The 21569-nt window shown below is 43.2% G+C and overlaps 1 protein-coding gene across 2 annotated transcripts; it reads right to left on the minus strand.

Moving 5' to 3' along the window:
• Positions 1 to 463: 463 nt before the first annotated feature.
• LOC112260522 (zinc finger CCHC domain-containing protein 2) lies at positions 464 to 16657 on the minus strand. Of its 2 annotated transcripts, none has more exons than XM_024435695.2 (13): positions 15654 to 16657; positions 14099 to 14210; positions 13582 to 13649; positions 10000 to 10071; positions 9283 to 9371; positions 5468 to 5547; positions 4795 to 4878; positions 4541 to 4601; positions 4255 to 4447; positions 3994 to 4135; positions 3771 to 3884; positions 2236 to 3549; positions 464 to 1912 (listed from the first exon to the last, which is right to left on the minus strand). In XM_024435695.2, exons 1-13 carry the CDS (start codon positions 16437 to 16439, stop codon positions 1854 to 1856), a joined length of 3174 nt encoding a protein of 1057 aa, XP_024291463.1. In that variant the 5' UTR covers positions 16440 to 16657; the 3' UTR covers positions 464 to 1853. The 2 variants fall into 2 exon arrangements, with proteins under 2 accessions (XP_024291463.1, XP_024291464.1); XM_024435696.2 differs by having other exon boundaries at positions 4309 to 4447; positions 15654 to 16655.
• Positions 16658 to 21569: the final 4912 nt, after the last annotated feature.

Consider the following 21569-nt stretch of genomic DNA (forward strand, 5'->3'; position numbering starts at 1 on the left):
AAAAGATATAAACTTAGCTGTTTTTATTGCTACCAACTTAACTGAAAAAATTATGGTAGCTTAATTTAGCACAGGAAGGAACTATTGTATTCTTCCCTTTCAGTAACTACATGTTAACATTTAGTAATGCAGTCATCGCATCAGAGGTAACACTACCTTAATCTACAGCACAGCATCTTTAACTATAGAGAAGTTAAACAAATACAACCCAAGCTTGATAGTCTATTTTTCCACTCAACTTTAATGTTCTTTATCAAAATAAAGATATTCATTAAAATAAAGTCAACAACTAGGCCTCTGAAATCCAATACAAAATGCTTAAAAAAAAAAACAACTGAAAAGCTGCTTACAGAAAAACAGGATAAGTTCCACTTTATAAAACAGTGATTTTACCTAACTGTAATTTCAAATAGTTTACATATTTTTTGCCTGTGTGTGGAAAACACAAAACAATCCACCTCAACGAACAGTGAAAGACGAGTGGCTTTCAAACCCACAAACAACCGTGTTACCTTTTTTCTAATACAGAAGTTATTCTGTATAGTCGTCAATCATACAGGTAAGGAATGTGTGTAAAGTTAGCCCCTTACTGCTGTGCACAAATATACACTTACATGCATAATACAACCTCCTTGTTGCATGAGAAAGGAGGAATATGGCACATACGTTCTGGCAACAAAGAGCTGGACACGCCTACACAAACAGGCAGGAGCCACACATTCAACAGGTACAGTACATGCATGGCGGTAGGACAAGGGACCATTGATTCTGTAGCCCAATCCAAAAATCAAACCTTAGATCAGGAAGTATTGTATAGGTGAAGGCAATATGGCAGGAGTTCCACTTGGCTTATCAGAAGGCAAGCTCAGGTAAAGCTTTCACCATTGATTTAATCTTTCCAATGCATTCAGATTTCCGAAGTGACTAGGGTGATTTTGGATCGACCCAAGTGCCTAGGAGTGGGTGGGGGGGGGGTTGATTTGGACCTCAATAAATCTCTTCCTAGAGGAGAGACGCTCAAAGGATACAGCCACAAGAGTCCTCTCATTGCCTGAGAGCATTGGGGACATGACCCACCCACATACACACAAATTAGTGCATTTTTGCCCCCAGGAAATAAACCAAACAGCAGCAGCATTAACATCATGAATGAGACATGATTGATTTAATACACACTCCACATTATATCAAGTGGTAACAAACGGCAATAAAACTATTTTTTCGTACAAAATTTCCCTCCAATGGAATACCATTAGCTTGTAAAACAAATCAAATACAGGGTATTTATGGTACAGTCAGCATATTCTGTCAAAAACCTAATTATGTCATACATACTTTATCTTATAAACCATGCATCTTTTCTCCGCTGTATCACAATCCCCCAAAAATAAGAGCGTGAAGTTCTTCACATATTTTGTCCTCACATGAATAAAATGAAAATTAGCTGGTTAACGACTAGCTGCTTTGAAACTGTATCTTGCATTTTGAACACCTATGAGATAATACAAAAAAGTAAGAAACTAATTGAAAAGTACTAAAAAGACCTGCTTTGAAATGTGGATATAACACCCTTCAGTCAATCCATTAATCCTTATTAAATGCAAGTTTACCACCGCACCATTTAAAGACGTGGTTCTCTTTAATAGACTAGTCTGGAAACGTGAGCCGGTCTTGTACTTGTCTCCAGGGCAAAATACCACCGTCCTCTGAAAAGTCTGAGAATGATACAGGATTCCATTCTCTGCTGCGGATATTTGCAAAGTAATACAATTGGTGAAAAACTCAACCCACGAAAACATTTTCTGGAATCTTTACTGTAGTGAGAAACAAAGCATTGCCTTGGTCCCCTCATGTCAGTCAGTTTGGTCTGCTTCAAAGAAGTGGGGGGCCAAGTACTTCAGCCGAAAGTCACCTGAAACATACACACACAGGAGTGTGTCAGTGCCACGTCCCTAACAAGTAACCTAAAGAAATTATGTCCATAGTCTATGCTATTCTTTCAGATTCAGAGTCAGTCCTATCAAAACATGTTTTAACACTTGGCCTGGGTATTTAATAGAGCTCATTCAGACAATCCAGCTTCAGACATAAAAATGTTGGACAGTGCAAAACACAGTGGACAAAAAAACAAACAGGTTACCAAATAAAACTTTGCCTTCCTATGCTGAAACTAAGGATGAGGAATCTCTGAGAGACTTCACCTCCTCTCTCTGCCACTAGCCTGGCCAATATTACCTTGCTGCCCGGCGTCCATGGAGGGCTGTTTGCAGTCCTGGGCATAATGCCCGCTTAGCCCACAGTTATAGCAAGAGACGTTGGCACTGCTCTTCATCGTGCCCGTGCCCAGTCCCAGTCCCAACGAGGAGAACATGGGCGTGTAGAAGCTGTTGAAGGGAGCAACTGCCATCTGCTGCAGGTTGTAACCAGCCTGGGTGGCCAGCAAGTGGTGGGAGTGGCGTGGAGGTGGCGTGGAGGTGGGGGTGGCCGTGTGAGGTGGAGGGGGGTAGAAAGGTAGCTGGGTGGTGGCGTTGCTCTGGTGTTGGACCTGGCAGCGGTGGCTGGGATATCCAGTGCTGCACATGGATGGGAGGTGGAAGAGAGGGAGGTGGGCATTGCTGAAGACCTGGCGCCTCAGCTGGGGAGGGAAGGAGAAGTTGGGGCTGGTAGAGTGGCTATTACCACAGCTGCCACAGCAACCACAGGAATTGCAGCTCATCTGCTGTTGCTGTGGATGGAGGGCCTGCTGCTGGGTCTGGGCCTGCCCTGCTGCCACCCAAGAGCTGCTGCAGGAGGCACCATCTCCCTGGGTCGTGCTGTGGATGAGGGTCAGGGCTGGGCTGGCCACGGGGATGGCTGGGGGCAGAGTGGCCTGAACCTGGCTGATTGCAGCTGGGGTGACAGTGGCCACTGAGGAGGGTGTCACGGAGGTAGGGGTGGGTAGGCTGGTGGGCGCAGCCAGGGCTTGAGTCCTGGTGCTAGGGTCAGGGAGAGAGGCTGCTAGGGGTAGGGTGGCGGTGGAGGCTGGGTCAGTGCTGGTGTATGCTGGCCTCAGGGGGCACATGTGGAAGGTCAGGGGGATGACACTGATGGCGCTCATTCGGGGCTGGTGATGGGGGTTAGTGCTTCTACTCTCTGGGCTGGTAGGGGTCATATAACACTGGGGGTTTAGGTGAATGCTGGATCCTGCATTGGCTAGCTGAGGTGAGCTCAGGGGGGCAGACACGTGCCTCTGCCTCTCAGGGTCTCCCAGGGAAGCTTGGCTTGGGATGGACTCCTGAGGAACCATGGAGGTGGTCCCAGTCAGTGCCCCATCTGCTGGTGAACCGTCCCCCAGCTGTGGAGTGACCATGACCGTCCTGTCTGGCATGGTTTGCCCATTCTGGACCGTCATTGATAGAGTGTGTACACTCAGGGGACTGCCAGTGTAGGATTTCTCTTCTCTGTAGGGGACAGGGACTATAGCGTGTACAGTAGCTACAACTTCCCCTCTGCTGTGATCACTCGCCCTCTTCTCCTGGACGGGGTGGTCTGGGTAACTCTCGGCAGTGTCTGGGGGAGAGAAGCTATCATTAAAAAGACATCTTGAGTTTCAACAGCACTAAAGACTCCGATGTCATGGTCCGGTTTCCCAGAACCAGTTAAAGCCTTGTCCTGGACTAAAATGGAGAATCTCCAATAAAAGTGCTATTTAGTTCAGGACTAGGATTAAACCCCATGAGTTCCAGACAGAAAAGAGAGGGGGGCAGACAGGGTTTAGAGGGGCCACTCACCTCTCTCGTCCTCCAGGTCCTCATTATCCAGGCTCTCATGTGCCTCGTGCTGGGGACTGGAGGGAGTACTGGAGCTATCGGACCACGTGTCTCCATACCTGTTCTGGACCGGCTCTACAGTGGTAAAGGAACACACAACATGCATGTTGTTATAATGTTAATTGTTAAGCTGGAAAACAAATAGGGTAGGCTATTGCCACACCCATTGGTTACTTCCTCTTACTGGCACCCTGTCTGGTCATGTGTGTTGAATGTGGTCTGATGAAGCTGCTGGGGATGTAGCCTTTAGCCCCATCACTTCTCCTTCTACCAGGTCTTCTTCTGCTCTTTTTTTCTGGAGTGAAAGCCCATTTCTCATCTGTGTTCTGAAGAGAGAGGTCATTTAACACCCTAAACAGATTCAAATGAGTATTATCGAAACAAAAAAAATAACAAATGCCAATCAGCAGTATACAGCACAGAGAGTCCTCCACCGCCAACCTACCAGCATCTCTAATGGCCAGGCCAGAGAGAGAAAGGAGAGGCCAGTGTGACTGACCTGATGTGGGTCTGGCCTACAGGTCATGATGCCTGGTTTCCTCCTCCTCCTCCTCTTCCTCCTCCTCATCACTCCATTGTGCTCTGCGTGAACAGCAGGCCTCTGGCTCTCACTCTGGCTGCTCTTTGTCATCAGTGTGCTGTAAAGTGAAAGCAGGGATCCTCTTAGTATAACCCATCAGTGCATCAGACACAAGGTCAAAAGTCTTGGACTGAACAGATAGAGTTCTTACCCCTGGCCTAGCCTCTTGCTGCTGCACGCCGTCTGATGCCTTAGGTGGTGAGAACCTATGTCTGGGTGAGGGAGAGGAGAATGACGAGAGAGAAGTATTAGTGAACTTCAACTACAGGCAACGAATATCTGTCTCTATGAAATAGCCATTTACAAATACGGTGTCATTTCAACCCCACAAAGAATGATAGACATGCTAAATAAATCATTACTCTGCCTAAAGACAATATAACTAATACCATACAGCACACACACCATGGTCCTGACTGGATGGCTCAGTGCAGTCTTCTTTAAAGTGCTCAGTTGCCTTACAGGTCTTTCCAGGAGGTACTGTGTTATCTGGGTAGGAGAGACCGGATGGTGAGATATTAGGGAATGAGCGACGAGACCTCCTGCCTACACAACATCACAGCTTTTCCACATCTCTAACAAAAGAAATACACTCTTGGATTATGAATTTCTGTGGTCAATTTGATGCAGCTGTGTGAAACCAACCAGCAATGGATGCTTGAGGAAACTTTCTCAATAATAATTTCACTAAGTCAATTTATAATGGCTGGGGTTTCATGTGGTAAAACAGCCTCCTGGCCCTGCAGCTATGCTGAGAAGTGTTCACTGTGAAGCTGGGTTTATTCTCGAAGCTTGCCACCAAGCAGTGCGTGTCTTATTTCTGGAGGATTTACATGTCCCCTGGTAGCACTACTGAAACATGGCTCAGGGCATTGTCAAAGGAAGTGAAAAATATGGAGTGACTGAGAAAATGTTCATTGGTACGATTAGTCATTAGGAACCGACCAGATCAATCCACATACAAATTATTTGAGGAGAGAGAGGGGTAATTGTGCTCCGAGTTCCAAGGTATCCCTAACCAATCATGTGGATGGTTCATGCAGACATGCATTCCTGGGACAGGGGCACAGACACTTACAGTGGCTGCAGTGGGGGAGGAGGAACCTGCAGACCTCTCGTCTCTGCCTGAAGGCTGCTGGGGCTGACAGAAGCATCTCCCTGTCACAGGGAGACATCAAGGTATGGTTATAGTACACTTTGAGTGGGAAGTCAAAGTGCTGGTGGGGCTTGAATGGGAGTGGAAGGGTGGAAAAAGTGATCCCATCCATATCTGTAAAGGATGGCCAGCGAATCCCTCTGGTAATGACATCCTCACCATTGACCTAGATATCATTGCCTGGGTTCTATGGTTCTGACATATGTGAAGCCTGAGGTTCTTCACCATAACTGACAACACTGGAGCTTATGGAAGCGTTGGTGACAATAACTAGAGGGTAGACTACTCTACTTTCTGCACAATATTGAGGCTTGAGAGTAAAGCAACATGTAAAAAAGGTAACAGGAAAGTGCTTGAGCTTCAAGTATCATACTTGGTTTTCACATCTCAAATTATAAATTAATTTACCACAATTAATTTCAATAGAAAGCTAGCAGAAATAGAGAGACTTTGCAACCATGGAGAGGTAAATACTTGCCTATTTATGGAAAATTCCATTAATAAACTATTTGGTCCTATCACAGTTTACTTACTTACATACTAACGGCATTGCCTACTCCAGAGGATTTGTTTTTAAAATCATATGAGCAAAACATATTTCATTCTTTTTGGAATGCTAAGCCAGACAAAATTAAACATGCCTATTTGCATAATGAATATGAGTTTGGGGGGTTAAAATTATTAAATACTAAAAGCTTTAAACCTCTGTTAAAGCTTCACTCATACATAAGTTATACTTAAACGCAAAATGGTTCTCCAGTAGATTATTAAGAAAAGCTCATCCTTTGTTCAAAATGGCTTTTTTGCTCTCATACAGATTAATTTCTCATTTCCAACTAATTGAAAATTAAATTTTGCTTAAGGTATCGCCCTTTCTTAAGCCATACAAAGCCATACAAAGCCATACAAAGCCATACAAAGCCATACAAAGCCATACAAAGCCATACAAAGCCATACAAAGCTGGTTACAATTTCAGTTTTATCCTCCAGAAAAGATAGAACAAATATTACAACAAATGTTATGGTTAAACTCAAATATACTGATTAATAACAAAAACATTATTTTATGGTATTATATTTATTAATGACATTATGAATAGAAATGGAGGAGTTATGTCACATATGCAGTTATCGAAAATATGGGAATATATGCTCAATCCAAATGTACAACTAACTGATTGCAGCACTACCACAAAAATGGACGAGGCAAGTGGAAAAGGGAGAAGCTAGGGAACGTGTTTGCCTGCCATATATTAAAGACACAAATTGGCTCAAAGGAATTGGCATAAATAGAAAAATATACCAGTTTCATCTGAGGACAAAACTGTTGACAGCTGCACCATACAGGTTGCAAAATATATGGGAGGAGATTTGATGTACCAATTCCATGGCACATGGTTTATGAATTGGTACAAAAAAACTACACTTGATTCAACACACACACACACACACACACACACACACACACACATATATATGGCATACAACAATCTCAGCTCTGTAGATTTTGTTGCAAACAGACAAAATCAATAGATCACTTATTCTGGTATTGCCACTATGTAGCTTGTTTCTGGTCACAGGTTCAGGAATGGGTAAATAAATAAATCCCAACATACACTTAAAATGAACCTTACAAATAGCAGTGTTGGGCGATCTAGAAAGCCATAGACAATCAATAAATAATGTAATAATACTCGCAGGAAAGGTTTTCATCTTTAGCTCACAATCTGTGGATAATATACTATTAGAAAGATTTAAAAATGTTGTAAAACATCACAGAACAATTGAAAAATATATGGCACATGGAAACCAAACAAGGGCGGTCCATGGTGATAGGTGGGATGGGCTGAGAGGGTGGTCTATGGTGATAGGTGGGATGGGCTGAGAGGGTGGTCTATGGTGATAGGTGGGACGAGATGAGCGTGTCTGAGGGTTGGGATTAAAGAGTTTGTTTGGTAATGTATTGTTGTTATATATAAAAGTACCATGTATGTATATGTAGCAAAAAAGCTGTAAAAAAGCTAGGATAGTTGTCCTCCGAAGAGGTGGTGGAGGGGTAAAAAAAATACAAAAAATAATAATAAATAAATAAATAAATAAAAAATATATATATATATACAGCTCAAAAAAATAAAGGGAACACTTAAACACAATGTAACTCCAAGTCAATCACACTTCTGTGAAATCAAACTGTCCACTTAGGAAGCAACACTGATTGACAATAAATTTCACATGCTGTTGTGCAAATGGAATAGACAACAGGTGGAAATTATAGGCAATTAGCAAGACACCCCCAATAAAGGAGTGGTTCTGCAGGTGTTGACCACAGACCACTTCTCAGTTCCTATGCTTCCTGGCTGATGTTTTGGTCACTTTTGAATGCTGGCGGTGCTTTCACTCTAGTGGTAGCATGAGACGGAGTCTACAACCCACACAAGTGGCTCAGGTAGTGCAGCTCATCCAGGATGGCACATCAATGCGAGATGTGGCAAGAAGGTTTGCTGTGTCTGTCAGCGTAGTGTCCAGAGCATGGAGGCGCTACCTGGAGACAGGCCAATACATCAGGAGACGTGGAGGAGGCCATAGGAGGGCAACAACCCAGCAGCAGGACCGCTACCTCCGCCTTTGTGCAAGGAGGAGCAGGAGGAGCACTGCCAGAGCCCTGGAAAATGACCCCCAGCAGGCCACAAATGTGCATGTGTCTGCTCAAACGGTCAGAAACAGACTCCATGAGGGTGGTATGAGGGCCCAACGTCCACAGGTGGGGGTTGTGCTTACAGCCCAACACCGTGCAGGACGTTTGGCATTTGCCAGAGAACACCAATATTGGCAAATTCTCCACTGGCGCCCTGTGCTCTTCACAGATGAAAGCAGGTTCACACTGAGCATGTGACAGAGTCTGGAGACGCAGTGGAGAACGTTCTGCTGCCTGCAACGTCCTCCAGCATGACCGGTTTGGCGGTGGGTCAGTCATGGTGTGGGGTGGCATTTCTTTGGGGTCCGCAAAGCCCTCCATGTGCTCGCCAGAGGTAGCCTGACTGCCATTAGGTACCGAGATGAGATCCTCAGACACCTTGTGAGACCATATGCTGGTGCGGTTGGCCCTGGGTTCCTCCTAATGCAAGACAATGCTAGACCTCATGTGGCTGGAGTGTGTCAGCAGTTCCTGCAAGAGGAAGGCATTGATGCTATGGACTGGCCCGCCCGTTCCCCAGACCTGAATCCAATTGAGCACATCTGGGACATCATGTCTCGCTCCATCCACCAACACCACGTTGCACCACAGACTGTCCAGGAGTTGGCGGATGCTTTAGTCCAGGTCTGGGAGGAGATCCCTCAGGAGACCACCCGCCACCTCATCAGGAGCATGCCCAGGCGTTGTAGGGAGGTCATACAGGCACATGGAGGCCACACACACACTACTGAGCCTCATTTTGACTTGTTTTAAGGACATTACATCAAAGTTGGATCAGCCTGCAGTGTGGTTTTCCACTTTAATTTTGAGTGTGACTCCAAATCCAGACCTCCATGGGTTGATAAATTTGATTTCCATTGATAATGTGTGTGTGATTTTGTTGTCAGCACATTCAACTATGTAAAGAGAAAAGTATTTAATAAGAATATTTCATTCATTCAGATCTAGGATGTGTTATTTTAGTGTTCCCTTTATTTTTTTGAGCAGTGTATATTTTTGTATTGACATTATAAAAACCCTGTTGAGATTTCCAATTACTCACTGTAGTGTCCTCTCCAGGTCCCTGGGCTCATACTGGTATCCCTGGGCCAGTAACCTCACCAGGCCCTTCTCAAAGGGCTCAGTGGACCTCTGTATGGGGTTCAGGGAATCATGAGCGGTTATCATATACATTCATACAGTGGCAAGAAAAAGCACGTGAACACTTTGGAATATTGCTACCAAAAGGCGGGTCAACCAGTTATTAAATCCAAGGGTTCACATACTTTTCCCACCCTGCACTGTGTGTTTACACGGTGTGTTCAATAAAGACATGAAAACATATGATTATTTGTGTGTTATTAGTTTAAACAGATTGTTTGTCTATTGTTGTGACCAGATCAAATTTTAGACCAATTTATGCAGAAATGCAGGTATTTCCAAAGGGTTCACATACTTCTTTTTGCCACTGTATGTTCATGATGTTTACATACAACATTAAGGGGTATACATTAAGCTAGACCAAGAAATACATTTGAATACAGAAAGTCACAGTATTAGCATTAGTCCTATTAGCATGCACACAGAGCATTCAGTGACTAGAAAACACATGACAACATTTGGAAATTAAAAACAGCATCTGGGTTTGACCTTTATAAGACAAAATTTAGAGACCTCTCTGTACAAATGGAGGTGTGTATGATTTCATTTCTCCTGACATTAAATCCAGTATATTCTAGGCCTATGATCTATTGATGGGGATGTGTTTTTTCTCTTGTACCTTCGACAGGAAGTCGCCCAGCTCATGGTGAGTCTTGGTCACTGTGGTCCATGTAGAGTCAGACCACTGGACCTAGAAGAGGGGAAGAGAAGGAGACATCACATCATAAGTATGCTTTACTAAACACACATCCGATACATTGCTTTTGACAGCATGATGCAATAGAGTACCACTGTATGAGTCATAATACCCATAAAACCTAGTGGTCAAATATGGAAGTGGCTCCAATCATACATTTTTCCCATAGTGGATTTTAGAACCACTTAAAGTAAAGTCTGTTTCATGTAAGCTTACCCTGGCGCGATGTTTTCATAAGCGTGTAAATCTCTCTCAGACAAGGTCACTTTTATCAATGTAGTCGGCTCTATTTACTCTCAGATTTGGAAATACTAATTAGCATCAAAGTAGACTATGCAAAACTACAAATCCCTACAAGCTCCTGCATGTAATCTCTAGCTGACACCTTTGCTAAGAGGTATTGTGTGAATTTAAAAACAGCTCTTTCACAGACTGGCAGTCTCTACTCTACCCTGTCCATCACAGAGTAACAATATTTTTGGTTATGGAAAAGATATTTCCCAGCAGTTTAGATGGTACAATGATTCTCTACACTATACTTGCTTGTTTGATCACATAAACGGAAATCAGGCAAACTATTAGCAATTTTAGCAACAAGGAAATAGCTGAGGGAAAACTTTTTTTCGTTTTTGCCCCATGGCAAAATGTGTATAATTGCAAGAAATTCGCTTTAAAAAAAATAAGCTAAATGTCTCTGCAGCCAACAAGGGCCTCAAAAATGTTTAGGTGCTCCCGGACCCCCCTAGCTAAATTCTAGGGGAAACAGTTCAAATGGCTGAGTGGAGTCCCCAAACAGCACCCTATTCCATCTTCATCATGATCCCTGATCTGACAAAGGTGAATGCAAAAGCACTCACAACTTGAAGTGGGATATGAAAAGTCTGTTGCTCTGTCAAATTCAAATTTAACAAGCCAGAACAGTAAGGCCGGACAAAGTTTAATTTGTCGGATGCCCCACCTCACTTTTCTCTACACACTGAAAAAAAAAAGATTTTATATATATATATATATATATATCAGATGTGTTATTTTTTGGCCAATATATGCAGCTCTTTGTTTATAATGCACTGTCTGCTCTCCCTTGAGGCTTTCCCAAGTTGATGGCTAAGAGACCGAACAGACTCAGATCACACACTCAGATCATGTTCAAACCTGGGATTGGACAGTGAAACACACACTCAGATCATGTTCAAACCTGGGATTGGACAGTGAAACACACACTCGCACCTGCAGGCGACATGCAGAGGTTTCATTTCTCTCTCATGCAGTCATGGCTGAAGTCAGTGCAAATTCCTACTATTTGTGTGTCCAGGTTAAACGTGGGACGTCCCTCATTATAAACAAACAGTCGGTTGAATGAATGGTTATTGTATCATTTTCAGATCTATTAGAAGCGATTAAGAGACGAAACAACAATGTAATTTAACCAATTGACTGGCCAGAGATCAGGACATTCATCAGCAAAGATGTAGTGCAAGCTGATAGTATTTTGGACAACCAACTTGAACTCAAAATGATTGATGAAATCAAAATGTGTCAGCTGTATGGTGATTTATGATTCATAACTTACATTTTACCGGTACTACCAGTAGTAATAGGCCAACCGATAACACCACGACGGAATGCGTTTGAAGTGATGATGTGCAGCTAGCGAAAACAGCTAGCATGTCCGGCAAAGTGCTGTACATCGCCAGTGGCACGCACTGTGTGAGGTAGCCTAGGCATAGTAAACAGACTAAGCCTAGGCTACCTCTCACAGCATTGTTTTACACAAAACTCTGTAGGCCTCAGCACAGGCCAGCCCTAGTTGTACAGGCTACTCTCACGACACAACGAAGAGTAGCCTGGACATCTAGGGCAGGCCTAGAGTAGACAGAGTGACGTGCATCCTGTGCTGAAGATCATGTTCTCGTCTCTTTAACATACTAATACACCATGCCCAGCGGAGCAGATGGCACTGCCCAGCAAGCCACCCCTCTCTCTAGTGTGTGTTTCTAGCACTGGCTGGCAACAACATGTTATCACTGTCCCCTTCCACATTTCAGCCAAGAGCGTGCCAGTTGATTTCTAACACAGTGCCTCTTAACTGCATCCTTTTCAAGTAGGCTATAAGACAGTAGGGTTCAATAACATATTAAACCCTTCTACTACTCTACCACCCGTAAAAACTGGAAAGCGAGGTTCTATCTATGCCCTGTTGGACACAATCCCCTCGACTGAGACATGTCTTTCCCATAGACCAAGGGAAATATAAAAATCCCTCACTTCTTTCAGCCCATCCATCATAGATAGGCCATCATCATCTAGCCTAGACATTCATATCAGTGACACACCTCCACACAGGTCACACTAGTGCACACTCAGTGCCACTGTCTCTGTAGAGCAGACTAAGCAGAAAAATTTAATGAATTATTATTTTGCATCACGACACAAAATGTATCATACAGGGATCGTTTCTATATTTTCAAAATCATACATCTTAAACTTGATTGGTGACATGCAAAAATGGACGAATGAAACAAATACCAAAATATAGTTTGTGTCCTTTTCCTTTAATTCCTTTAACTGATGTTATTCAGAAGTCTCAATTACAGCCCATCTTGCTATCCACATAATGCAGATCTGATTTGAACCGTTTAGTTTGTTCTAGCTACTCAACAAGCTACATGACTAGTCCACAGACAAGGACAACCTTGGTCAGATGTTAGTCTATTTTATTGCTACTACGGCTATCTGAGGGAAAGCAGTCAAGATGACCCCTCTTATCATCTCAGTGCTGTAAAATCCTGGAGCTAACCTCAAGTCCTTCAACCCTCTAGTCTAAATTGAAGACCGTACGTTTTTACAGGCTGATATGCCGCCGCCGCAGGCTTGTAAAAACAGTCACGGCAGACGTTTTGGAGTGGCAAACGAGCTAGGACATATTTCCACCAGATTGTGTTCTCATGCAACGGAGGACAGCATGCGATTAGGAGGGAGCAATCCTTCCTGCTGTCCTATTTAACCTGGCTCTCTGTCTTGCTCTCACCCTCAGCACAGTCCTGGCTGTCATAATGATGCCTGGCCATACAGTCCTGACTGTTGATTTTTATTTGACCTGTATTTAACTAAGCAAGTCAGTTAAGAACAATTTCTTATTTACAATGACGGCCTATCCCGGCCAAACCCTAATGCGGACGACGCTGGGCCAATTGATTAAGGGACAGGCAAAGTCTTAGAACTCTGCCTATCCAGATGTTGTAAGAGAACGTTGCATGATTTACAGAGAAAAAAAATACAATATTGCATGAACAATCTGAAGCTCAGGACAAACGTTTTGTCAGTGCCATCATTTGAATGGGAGGAAGCACGAAGTAATCTGGTGGCCCACCATATATGCACCTAATAAAAAATAAAGTATATCTAGATCCTTCAGCAGGTATGCCTCAAAACGTATAAGAATAAAATACACAGGAAAATAACATACCAAGGCACAGAGTCCAAACATGAACCTACAGTACATACCTCAATACCGTATTCACTGTTTACTCGGTTCCAAGATATCGTCTTTAGCACAATCTTGTCAATGTGAACTTCCGCAAGAAGAGAGAAGACCAGGATTATTTTTTTGAGCAATTAATTGCTGTTCATCCATACCCCTGCACTCCCCTCCCCAGATATTTTAATATACTATCATAAGCAATGGAAATTATCTTTAAAATTACCTGCAAAATATTCTCTCAGCCTCATGGCAAAATGTGTAAAATAGCACGAGATTAGCTATAAAACTGACATTTTGGGGTCCCTAGCTACAGATTGCCAATGGGGAATAAAATATTGCATATTGCCCCATGACAAAAATGTGTAGAACAGAAAATACAGATCATTTAAAATATATCCTGTCTATTGTCTCATATCTGATAGTTTGGGTCTCGTTTCACCTCAAATGCACTAGGATAAAATACATCTTGCTTTGAACACTCCTCTCAACATGGGAATGAGAGACCTCAGAGGACACAATGACAAACCGGATTGAGACTACCTTCTCTCTGGGATGATGTCCTGTTGGGGAGCTGATTGGGAATACAGCAGGCCGACTGACCCATGTCAGTGCTCCTGGGGCTGAGATCCTCCTTTCGAAGGGCATGCTGCTTCTGTTGCAACCAGGAAAGTGAAGAGATTGATGGTTTAGTATGCATTTGTGCTTTCTCTCCCAATCAAGTTACAATGTCACCTGCACAAGTACAGGCAAATGCCTTTCAAACAACTGCCCCCTTACAGCACTGAACAACTGGAACCAATACTAATTTTCTCCTCTCCGCATGCTTTGAGAATAACTCTTTTCAGTTTCATTTCTATTCATAAATCATCTCCATTTGGATTAGAAATACTGCCAATCCACAGGAAAGTGTAGGCTAACTAACTGTCTGAATGAGACAAGTTATTATGCTGAGAGCCAGCCAAGACAAGCCATTATGCTGAGAGAGTTTACAATTGGATCATTCATCCCCCTCCTCTCCTCTGTAACTATTCCCCAGGTCGTTGCTGCAAATGAGAATGTGTTCTCAGTCAACTTACCTGGTAAAATAACGGATAAATAAAAAGACGGAATTACAGAATGCCCCTGTAAGAGAGCAGTCAGCCAGCCAGACATGAGCAAGAGGATGTGTCTCAATAAAACGCTTGGCTTTTTCACTGGATCACAGAGAGAGAGAGAGGTTTCGCCAACACAATGCAAAGTTAGATCACAATGCAATCATAAACAAGAATGCTGGGTGTTCCCATTCATATAGGCTACTGTAGCTAGCTGCTGTGGACAAGATGACAGAAGACACAGTAGCCATGGCCAGAATGTCTGCTAAAGCCAGATAAACTCTCTCTCTATTCTCCTGGTGCACAAGGGGCAATTCCATGGTAACAGAATTAGAGTCAGATGTTTCACTTTAAAATGTATACCAAACCAACACCATTGATTTCAACGTTTAGCCAACCATACAACTCTATGCACAAGGACTACTTTTGACAATTTCCACTGACCATTTTACAAAAACACATTTACAGAAAGAACTGTGATACAAAGTTTGGTAACAGAATAACAGGGATATTTTACTGCAATTCTGTTAACAAACTTTGCATCTGCACAGGTTTCCAGTAAATGTTTGTTTGTTTTACTGTGTAAATTGTTCAAATTAGTCATTGCGCATAGAGTTGTATGGTTTGTGAAACGTTGAAATCAATGTTTTTTGTTTGGCATACATTTTAAATTGAAAAATCGGAGTCTCAGCATAATTCCATTAATGTGGAATTGCCCTAAGGCAAATTGAGAAAGTGATCTTCATTCAAAGTCTATGGTGTCTGTCCTTTTGTGACAGCGCAATGAACTCAGTCTGTAGTCATATGGCCATGGCATGGTAAAATGAGGAAGCCACCTTAAATTCCACTCTTGAGCTGCACTTCAGTCAATCAAGGGAATACGCCGTAACCCGGAGACTATAAACTCTAAATACAAGACAGCCCCTCCTCCCGCCGTCCCAAATAGTACGAGTTTGTTTACAATGGCGGTCACTATAAACATGCCACTGTCAAGTGGTGTTTACCTGGAAACTCATGCGTTTGTGGCAATCCATTCTCTCCTCTAAGACCAGTTCCACATTATCCAACTGGTGTCTGACAGTATCCCTCTGGTAAAAAGGGAACGCAGGGTGTAGGGAGGCCATGGTGAAAAGCAGCGCCAAGTGCTCCAGGGAACCCGACTCTGCCTCCAGTGGAGTCCCGCTGGGATGCACAGATCTCCCAGACTCCATTCCACCCTCTCGAGGGCAATGTTGATCAGGTACATTCTGAGTGTTCCCACCACGTGGAGATAAAGGAACGCCATGATAAGTATTTAAGTACAGCGCTGGGTCTATATGGCTCAAAGCACGATACAGTGTGTCCGCACATTCTCTGTTTCCAGATCGCAAAAGTGACAGGTAGACAAGTAGTTTGGAACGCACAACAGGGTCGCTAACGTCCTTAAGGAAGGCCAAGTCAGTTTGACAGTTTGCTGTTATCTCAAAGTCCCGGAAAACGTGGACATCTTTCCGTGCAAGATCCTCAAGACATGATCCCAAAAACCGAATCTCAAGTGGTTGACACATATGAAGTAGTCCGTACATAAACTCTATCCGCTTCGCTGGGCTGAGGTGCAAGCCGAACCACTCAAACACAGCCTTCTTGTCAATTTGCCACTGGCGATATGACCCCCCCGTTGAATTTTTGAACCTCACACCACAATATGGAACCGAATCAATAGTGTGACTGCTGCAATCGGTATTTTCCTGCTCGTCTTCGACGGTATGGTCTCCTTCCGCCGTTCGAATGGGAATCTTCATTCTTAGCATGATCAACTTTTCGGCAGGACTTGTTAGCAATTATCAATTCATTCAAATGTGTCAGAACTTTACATAGTCGTTCAGTACTCATCCGTACACCGCAGCCGAGTGGTTATGTGATATTCGACGGAAATTACTGCGATTATAGCTGGCTCAGTAACTCATTTTCAAGACTAGTATTCTGCCAGCAGCACAAACGATGACGTCACGTTGTACCTTATTAAAAACCTTCAGATTAAAGGCCCTCATTTCTAAACATTACAATGTGGCTCATTATACTGATTAAAAATATAAACAATATGCAACAATTTCAACGATATTGCTGAGTTACAGTTCATATAAGGAAATCAGTAAATTGAAATAAATGAATTAGGGCCTAATCTATGGATTTCACATGACTGGGCAGGGGCCCAACCATGGGTGGGCCAGGCTGACCCACTGGGGAGCCAGCTGTATCCAATCAGAATTCGTTTTTCCCTACAAAAGGGCTTTATTACAGACAGAAATACTCCTGAGCACCCACCTGCCTCCGTGTCTGACAATCACACAGGTGAAGAAGCCGGATGTGGAGGTCCTGGGCTGGCATGGTAATACGTTTCTGCGGTTGTGAGGCCGGTTGGATGTACTACCAAATTATCTAAAACAAACTTGGAGGCCGCTTATGGTAGAGAAATGAACGTTCTGGCAACAGCTCTGGTGGACATTCCTGCAGTCATTATGCCAATTGCATGCTCCTGTTTTTCTTAACTTCTAAAATAATTGTTGGTTAAGGGCTTGTAAGTAATAATTTCACTGTAAGGTCTACAACTGTTGTATTCGGCGCATGTGACAAATACAATTTGAATTGATTTGTGGCATTGTGTTACCCCAAACTGCACATTTTAGAGTGGCATTTTATTGTACCCAACACAAGGTGCACCTGTGTAATGATCATGCTGTTTAATCAGCTTCTTGATATGCCACACATGTCAGCTGGATGGATTATCTTAACAAAGGATCAAATGCTCACTAACAGGGATGTAAACAAATTTGTCCATACAATTTGAGGGAAGTCACCTTTTTGTGCGTATGGAACATAAGTGTAATTCAAAATATATTACATTTTTATCAATGTCTGTTTTTATTGTGCTTATAAGCAAATGCAATAATGACTTTATGGAAGCATTTACAAATATGCTTCTAAAAATATTTAAGATCACTATCGAAAATACAATGTTCATATTGTTATGTTCACAACATTGGGCTGTAGAGAGAACTATTCTATGTGCTGAGGTAAAAGTGGGGTTGGAAATACTCAGTAGGATCTGTAGAATCTATATGTGGTGTTATTACTTGGGGGACTGAGGTCTAAATGCCCAATAGCACTTTCTCCTCCACCACTGCAATGCAATACATTATAGGCCTATAAATTACATATTGGCTTGTAGAGAAAAACAATTCTATGTGCTGAGGTAAAAGTGGGGTTGGGATCACTCAGTTGGGTCTATGGAATCTATAGATGGTGTCATTTCTTGGGGGACTGAGGTCTAAATACCCAGCAGCACTTTCTACTCCAGCCACACCATTGGTCCCAATGCAACACACTATGGGACCAATGGATTGAGTGGAGTGAAAAGTACTGCTGGCTATTTAGACATCAGTTGCCCAAGAAATAAAACCATATATGGACTCTACAGACCATACTACTGATTATTCCCAACCCCACTTTTACCTCTGCAAAGAATTATTATTTTTCTCTATAAACAAATATGTAATTCCATATACATTCTATTGCAGTGAATGGAGTGGGTGGAGTAATGAGTCACCAGCACATTGTATTAAATCCAATGCCCAGCACAAGTGACTCATTTAAGTTTTGCAGGCTCTATTGAGTTATTTCAATGACATATATTTGTATTTTATTAAAAGTATATTTATTTAAATATAGCTTACAAGATAGCTTTCAACATACCAGTATTGGTGTAAACTTTCAAAATAAATTCTGGTATAAATTAATACAATATCAAATTATCAATGACGTTTTTCAAAGGTGGTTGCAATCACCTTTGAACAAATAAATGGGTAATTTGACATACAATATAAAACGTATTATTTATATCATCATTTCTTTAGAAAGTGCAAAAAGAAATTTGATATTGCCAGTCTAGCATGTCTTTGCAGGGGGACTCTTTAAAAAAAAATGTTGTAACAAAAATCAGCGATCGTGCTGCCAACAATATCCTGCTGTTAGGAGAACGGTAATATTTACGAGCGCTCATGACTATACCACTCGAAATTGCATCGCTGGCCCCTCCCAACTTTCATTAGCTGCTGCTGGGTCCTAACTTCATCTAGCAGGACTTCGGGTGGTGATAATGGTGATAACTCATTGCACCCGAGTTTTATTCGCTCATGAACGCTAACAACATGTTTTTTTAAATAAATGATTCAATACATTATTATTCCGTTCTATAACATTTTATTTAATTAAATTTGCTATATGTGGCATGAAACTGTTAAACGTGCAGTTCACTGAAATATATTCACACAATATTGCTCACAATGTAGTTTTCAGATTCAATATCTCAGATAAAGTTCATGTAAATAAATTGGGTTGTATTATTCTGTATGAGTATTCTTATCTTTGTCGACAGATGGCAGTATTTCATTACAATCCACCAGGCCCTGTAGTTTGCTTCAGTAGATTACACCAAACACTGTATAGACCTACTCTTGTCTTGAATAAATGCGTTATGAAACACTACCAGGTAACTTACAAATTTCAGCCAAAATGTGATCAATTGGTATAGACTAAGAATCACTGGCCACTTTAAGGAATGGAACACTACTCACTTTAATAATGTTTTACATATCTGGCATTACTCAACTCAACTCTGTATTTGTATATGCTGTATTCTAAACTATTCTACTGTATCTTAGTCACTTAATGTTTACATACTTGGCATTACTCATCTCTTGTGTATATACTGTTTTCTATACTAGTGTACTGTATCCTTCTGTTCACCTGATTTAGAATTCCTCACAATCAAATGTAGACCGCATTATCTACCAAGAGAATTCTCTTCGATTATAATCACAGCCGTATATATCCCCCAAGCAGACACATCGATGGCTCTGAACGAACTTTATTTAACTCTCTGCAAACTGGAAACGATTTATCCGGAGGCTGCATTCATTGTAGCTGGGGATTTTAACAAGGCTAATCTGAAAACAAGACTCCCTAAATTTTATCAGCATATTGATTGCGCAACCAGGGGTGGAAAGACCCTGGATCATTGTTACTCTAACTTCCGCGACGCATATAAGGCCCTGCCCCGCCCCCTTTCGGAAAAGCTGACCACGACTCCATTTTGTTGATCCCTGACTACAGACAGAAACTAAAACAAGAAGCTCCCACGCTGAGGTCTGTCCAACGCTGGTCCGACCAAGCTGACTCCACACTCCAAGACTGCTTCCATCACGTGGACTGGGAGATGTTTCGTATTGCGTCAGACAACAACATTGACGAATACGCTGATTCGGTGTGCGAGTTCATTAGAACGTGCGTTGAAGATGTCGTTCCCATAGCAACGATTAAAACATTCCCTAACCAGAAACCGTGGATTGATGGCAGCATTCGTGTGAAACTGAAGGCACGAACCACTGCTTTTAATCAGGGCAAGGTGTCTGGTAACATGACTGAATACAAACAGTGCAGCTATTCCCTCCGCAAGGCTATCAAACAAGCTAAGCGCCAGTACAGAGACAAAGTAGAATCTCAATTCAACGGCTCAGACACAAGAGGTATGTGGCAGGGTCTACAGTCAATCACGGACTACAGGAAGAAACCCAGCCCAGTCTCGGACCAGGATGTCTTGCTCCCAGGCAGACTAAATAACTTTTTTGCCCGCTTTGAGGACAATACAGTGCCACTGACACGGCCTGCAACGGAATCATGCGGTCTCTCCTTCACTGCAGCCGAAGTGAGTAAGACATTTAAACGTGTTAACCCTCGCAAGGCTGCAGGCCCAGACGGCATCCCCAGCCGCGCCCTCAGAGCATGCGCAGACCAGCTGGCCGGTGTGTTTACGGACATATTCAACCAATCCCTATACCAGTCTGCTGTTCCCACATGCTTCAAGAGGGCCACCATTGTTCCTGTTCCCAAGAAAGCTAAGGTAACTGAGCTAAACGACTACCGCCCCGTAGCACTCACATCCATCATCATGAAGTGCTTTGAGAGACTAGTCAAGGACCATATCACCTCCACCCTACCTGACACCCTTGACCCACTCCAATTTGCTTACCGCCCAAATAGGTCCACAGACGATGCAATCTCAACCACACTGCACACTGCCCTAACCCATCTGGACAAGAGGAATACCTATGTGAGAATGCTGTTCATCGACTACAGCTCGGCATTCAACACCATAGTACCCTCCAAGCTCGTCATCAAGCTCGAGACCCTGGGTCTCGACCCCGCCCTGTGCAACTGGGTACTGGACTTCCTGACGGGCCGCCCCCAGGTGGTGAGGGTAGGCAACAACATCTCCTCCCCGCTGATCCTCAACACTGGGGCCCCACAAGGGTGCGTTCTGAGCCCCCTCCTGTACTCCCTGTTCACCCACGACTGCGTGGCCATGCACGCCTCCAACTCAATCATCAAGTTTGCGGACGACACAACAGTGGTAGGCTTGATTACCAACAACGACGAGACGGCCTACAGGGAGGAGGTGAGGGCCCTCGGAGTGTGGTGTCAGGAAAATAACCTCACACTCAACGTCAACAAAACTAAGGAGATGATTGTGGACTTCAGGAAACAGCAGAGGGAACACCCCCCATCCACATCGATGGAACAGTAGTGGAGAGGGTAGCAAGTTTTAAGTTCCTCGGCATACACATCACAGACAAACTGAATTGGTCCACTCACACAGACAGCATCGTGAGGAAGGCGCAGCAGCGCCTCTTCAACCTCAGGAGGCTGAAGAAATTCGGCTTGTCACCAAAAGCACTCACAAACTTCTACAGATGCACAATCGAGAGCATCCTGGCGGGCTGTATCACCGCCTGGTATGGCAACTGCACCGCCCTCAACCGTAAGGCTCTCCAGAGGGTAGTGAGGTCTGCACAACGCATCACCGGGGCAAACTACCTGCCCTC

This window comes from Oncorhynchus tshawytscha, linkage group LG10 (assembly GCF_018296145.1).
Source record: "Oncorhynchus tshawytscha isolate Ot180627B linkage group LG10, Otsh_v2.0, whole genome shotgun sequence".
In the NCBI taxonomy this organism is placed as follows: Eukaryota; Metazoa; Chordata; class Actinopteri; order Salmoniformes; family Salmonidae; genus Oncorhynchus; species Oncorhynchus tshawytscha.

Excerpts from the sequence above, each read along its gene's own strand:
- LOC112260522 (XM_024435695.2), bottom strand. The coding sequence starts at position 16,439 with ATGCTAAGAATGAAGATTCCCATTCGAACGGCGGAAGGAGACCATACC. Across the intron at positions 3,885-3,993 it reads CATGACCAGACAGGGTGCCA|AGCCGGTCCAGAACAGGTAT; the intron begins GTAAGAGGAAGT and ends TTACCACTGTAG. Across the intron at positions 3,550-3,770 it reads GGACCTGGAGGACGAGAGAG|ACACTGCCGAGAGTTACCCA; the intron begins GTGAGTGGCCCC and ends TCTCTCCCCCAG.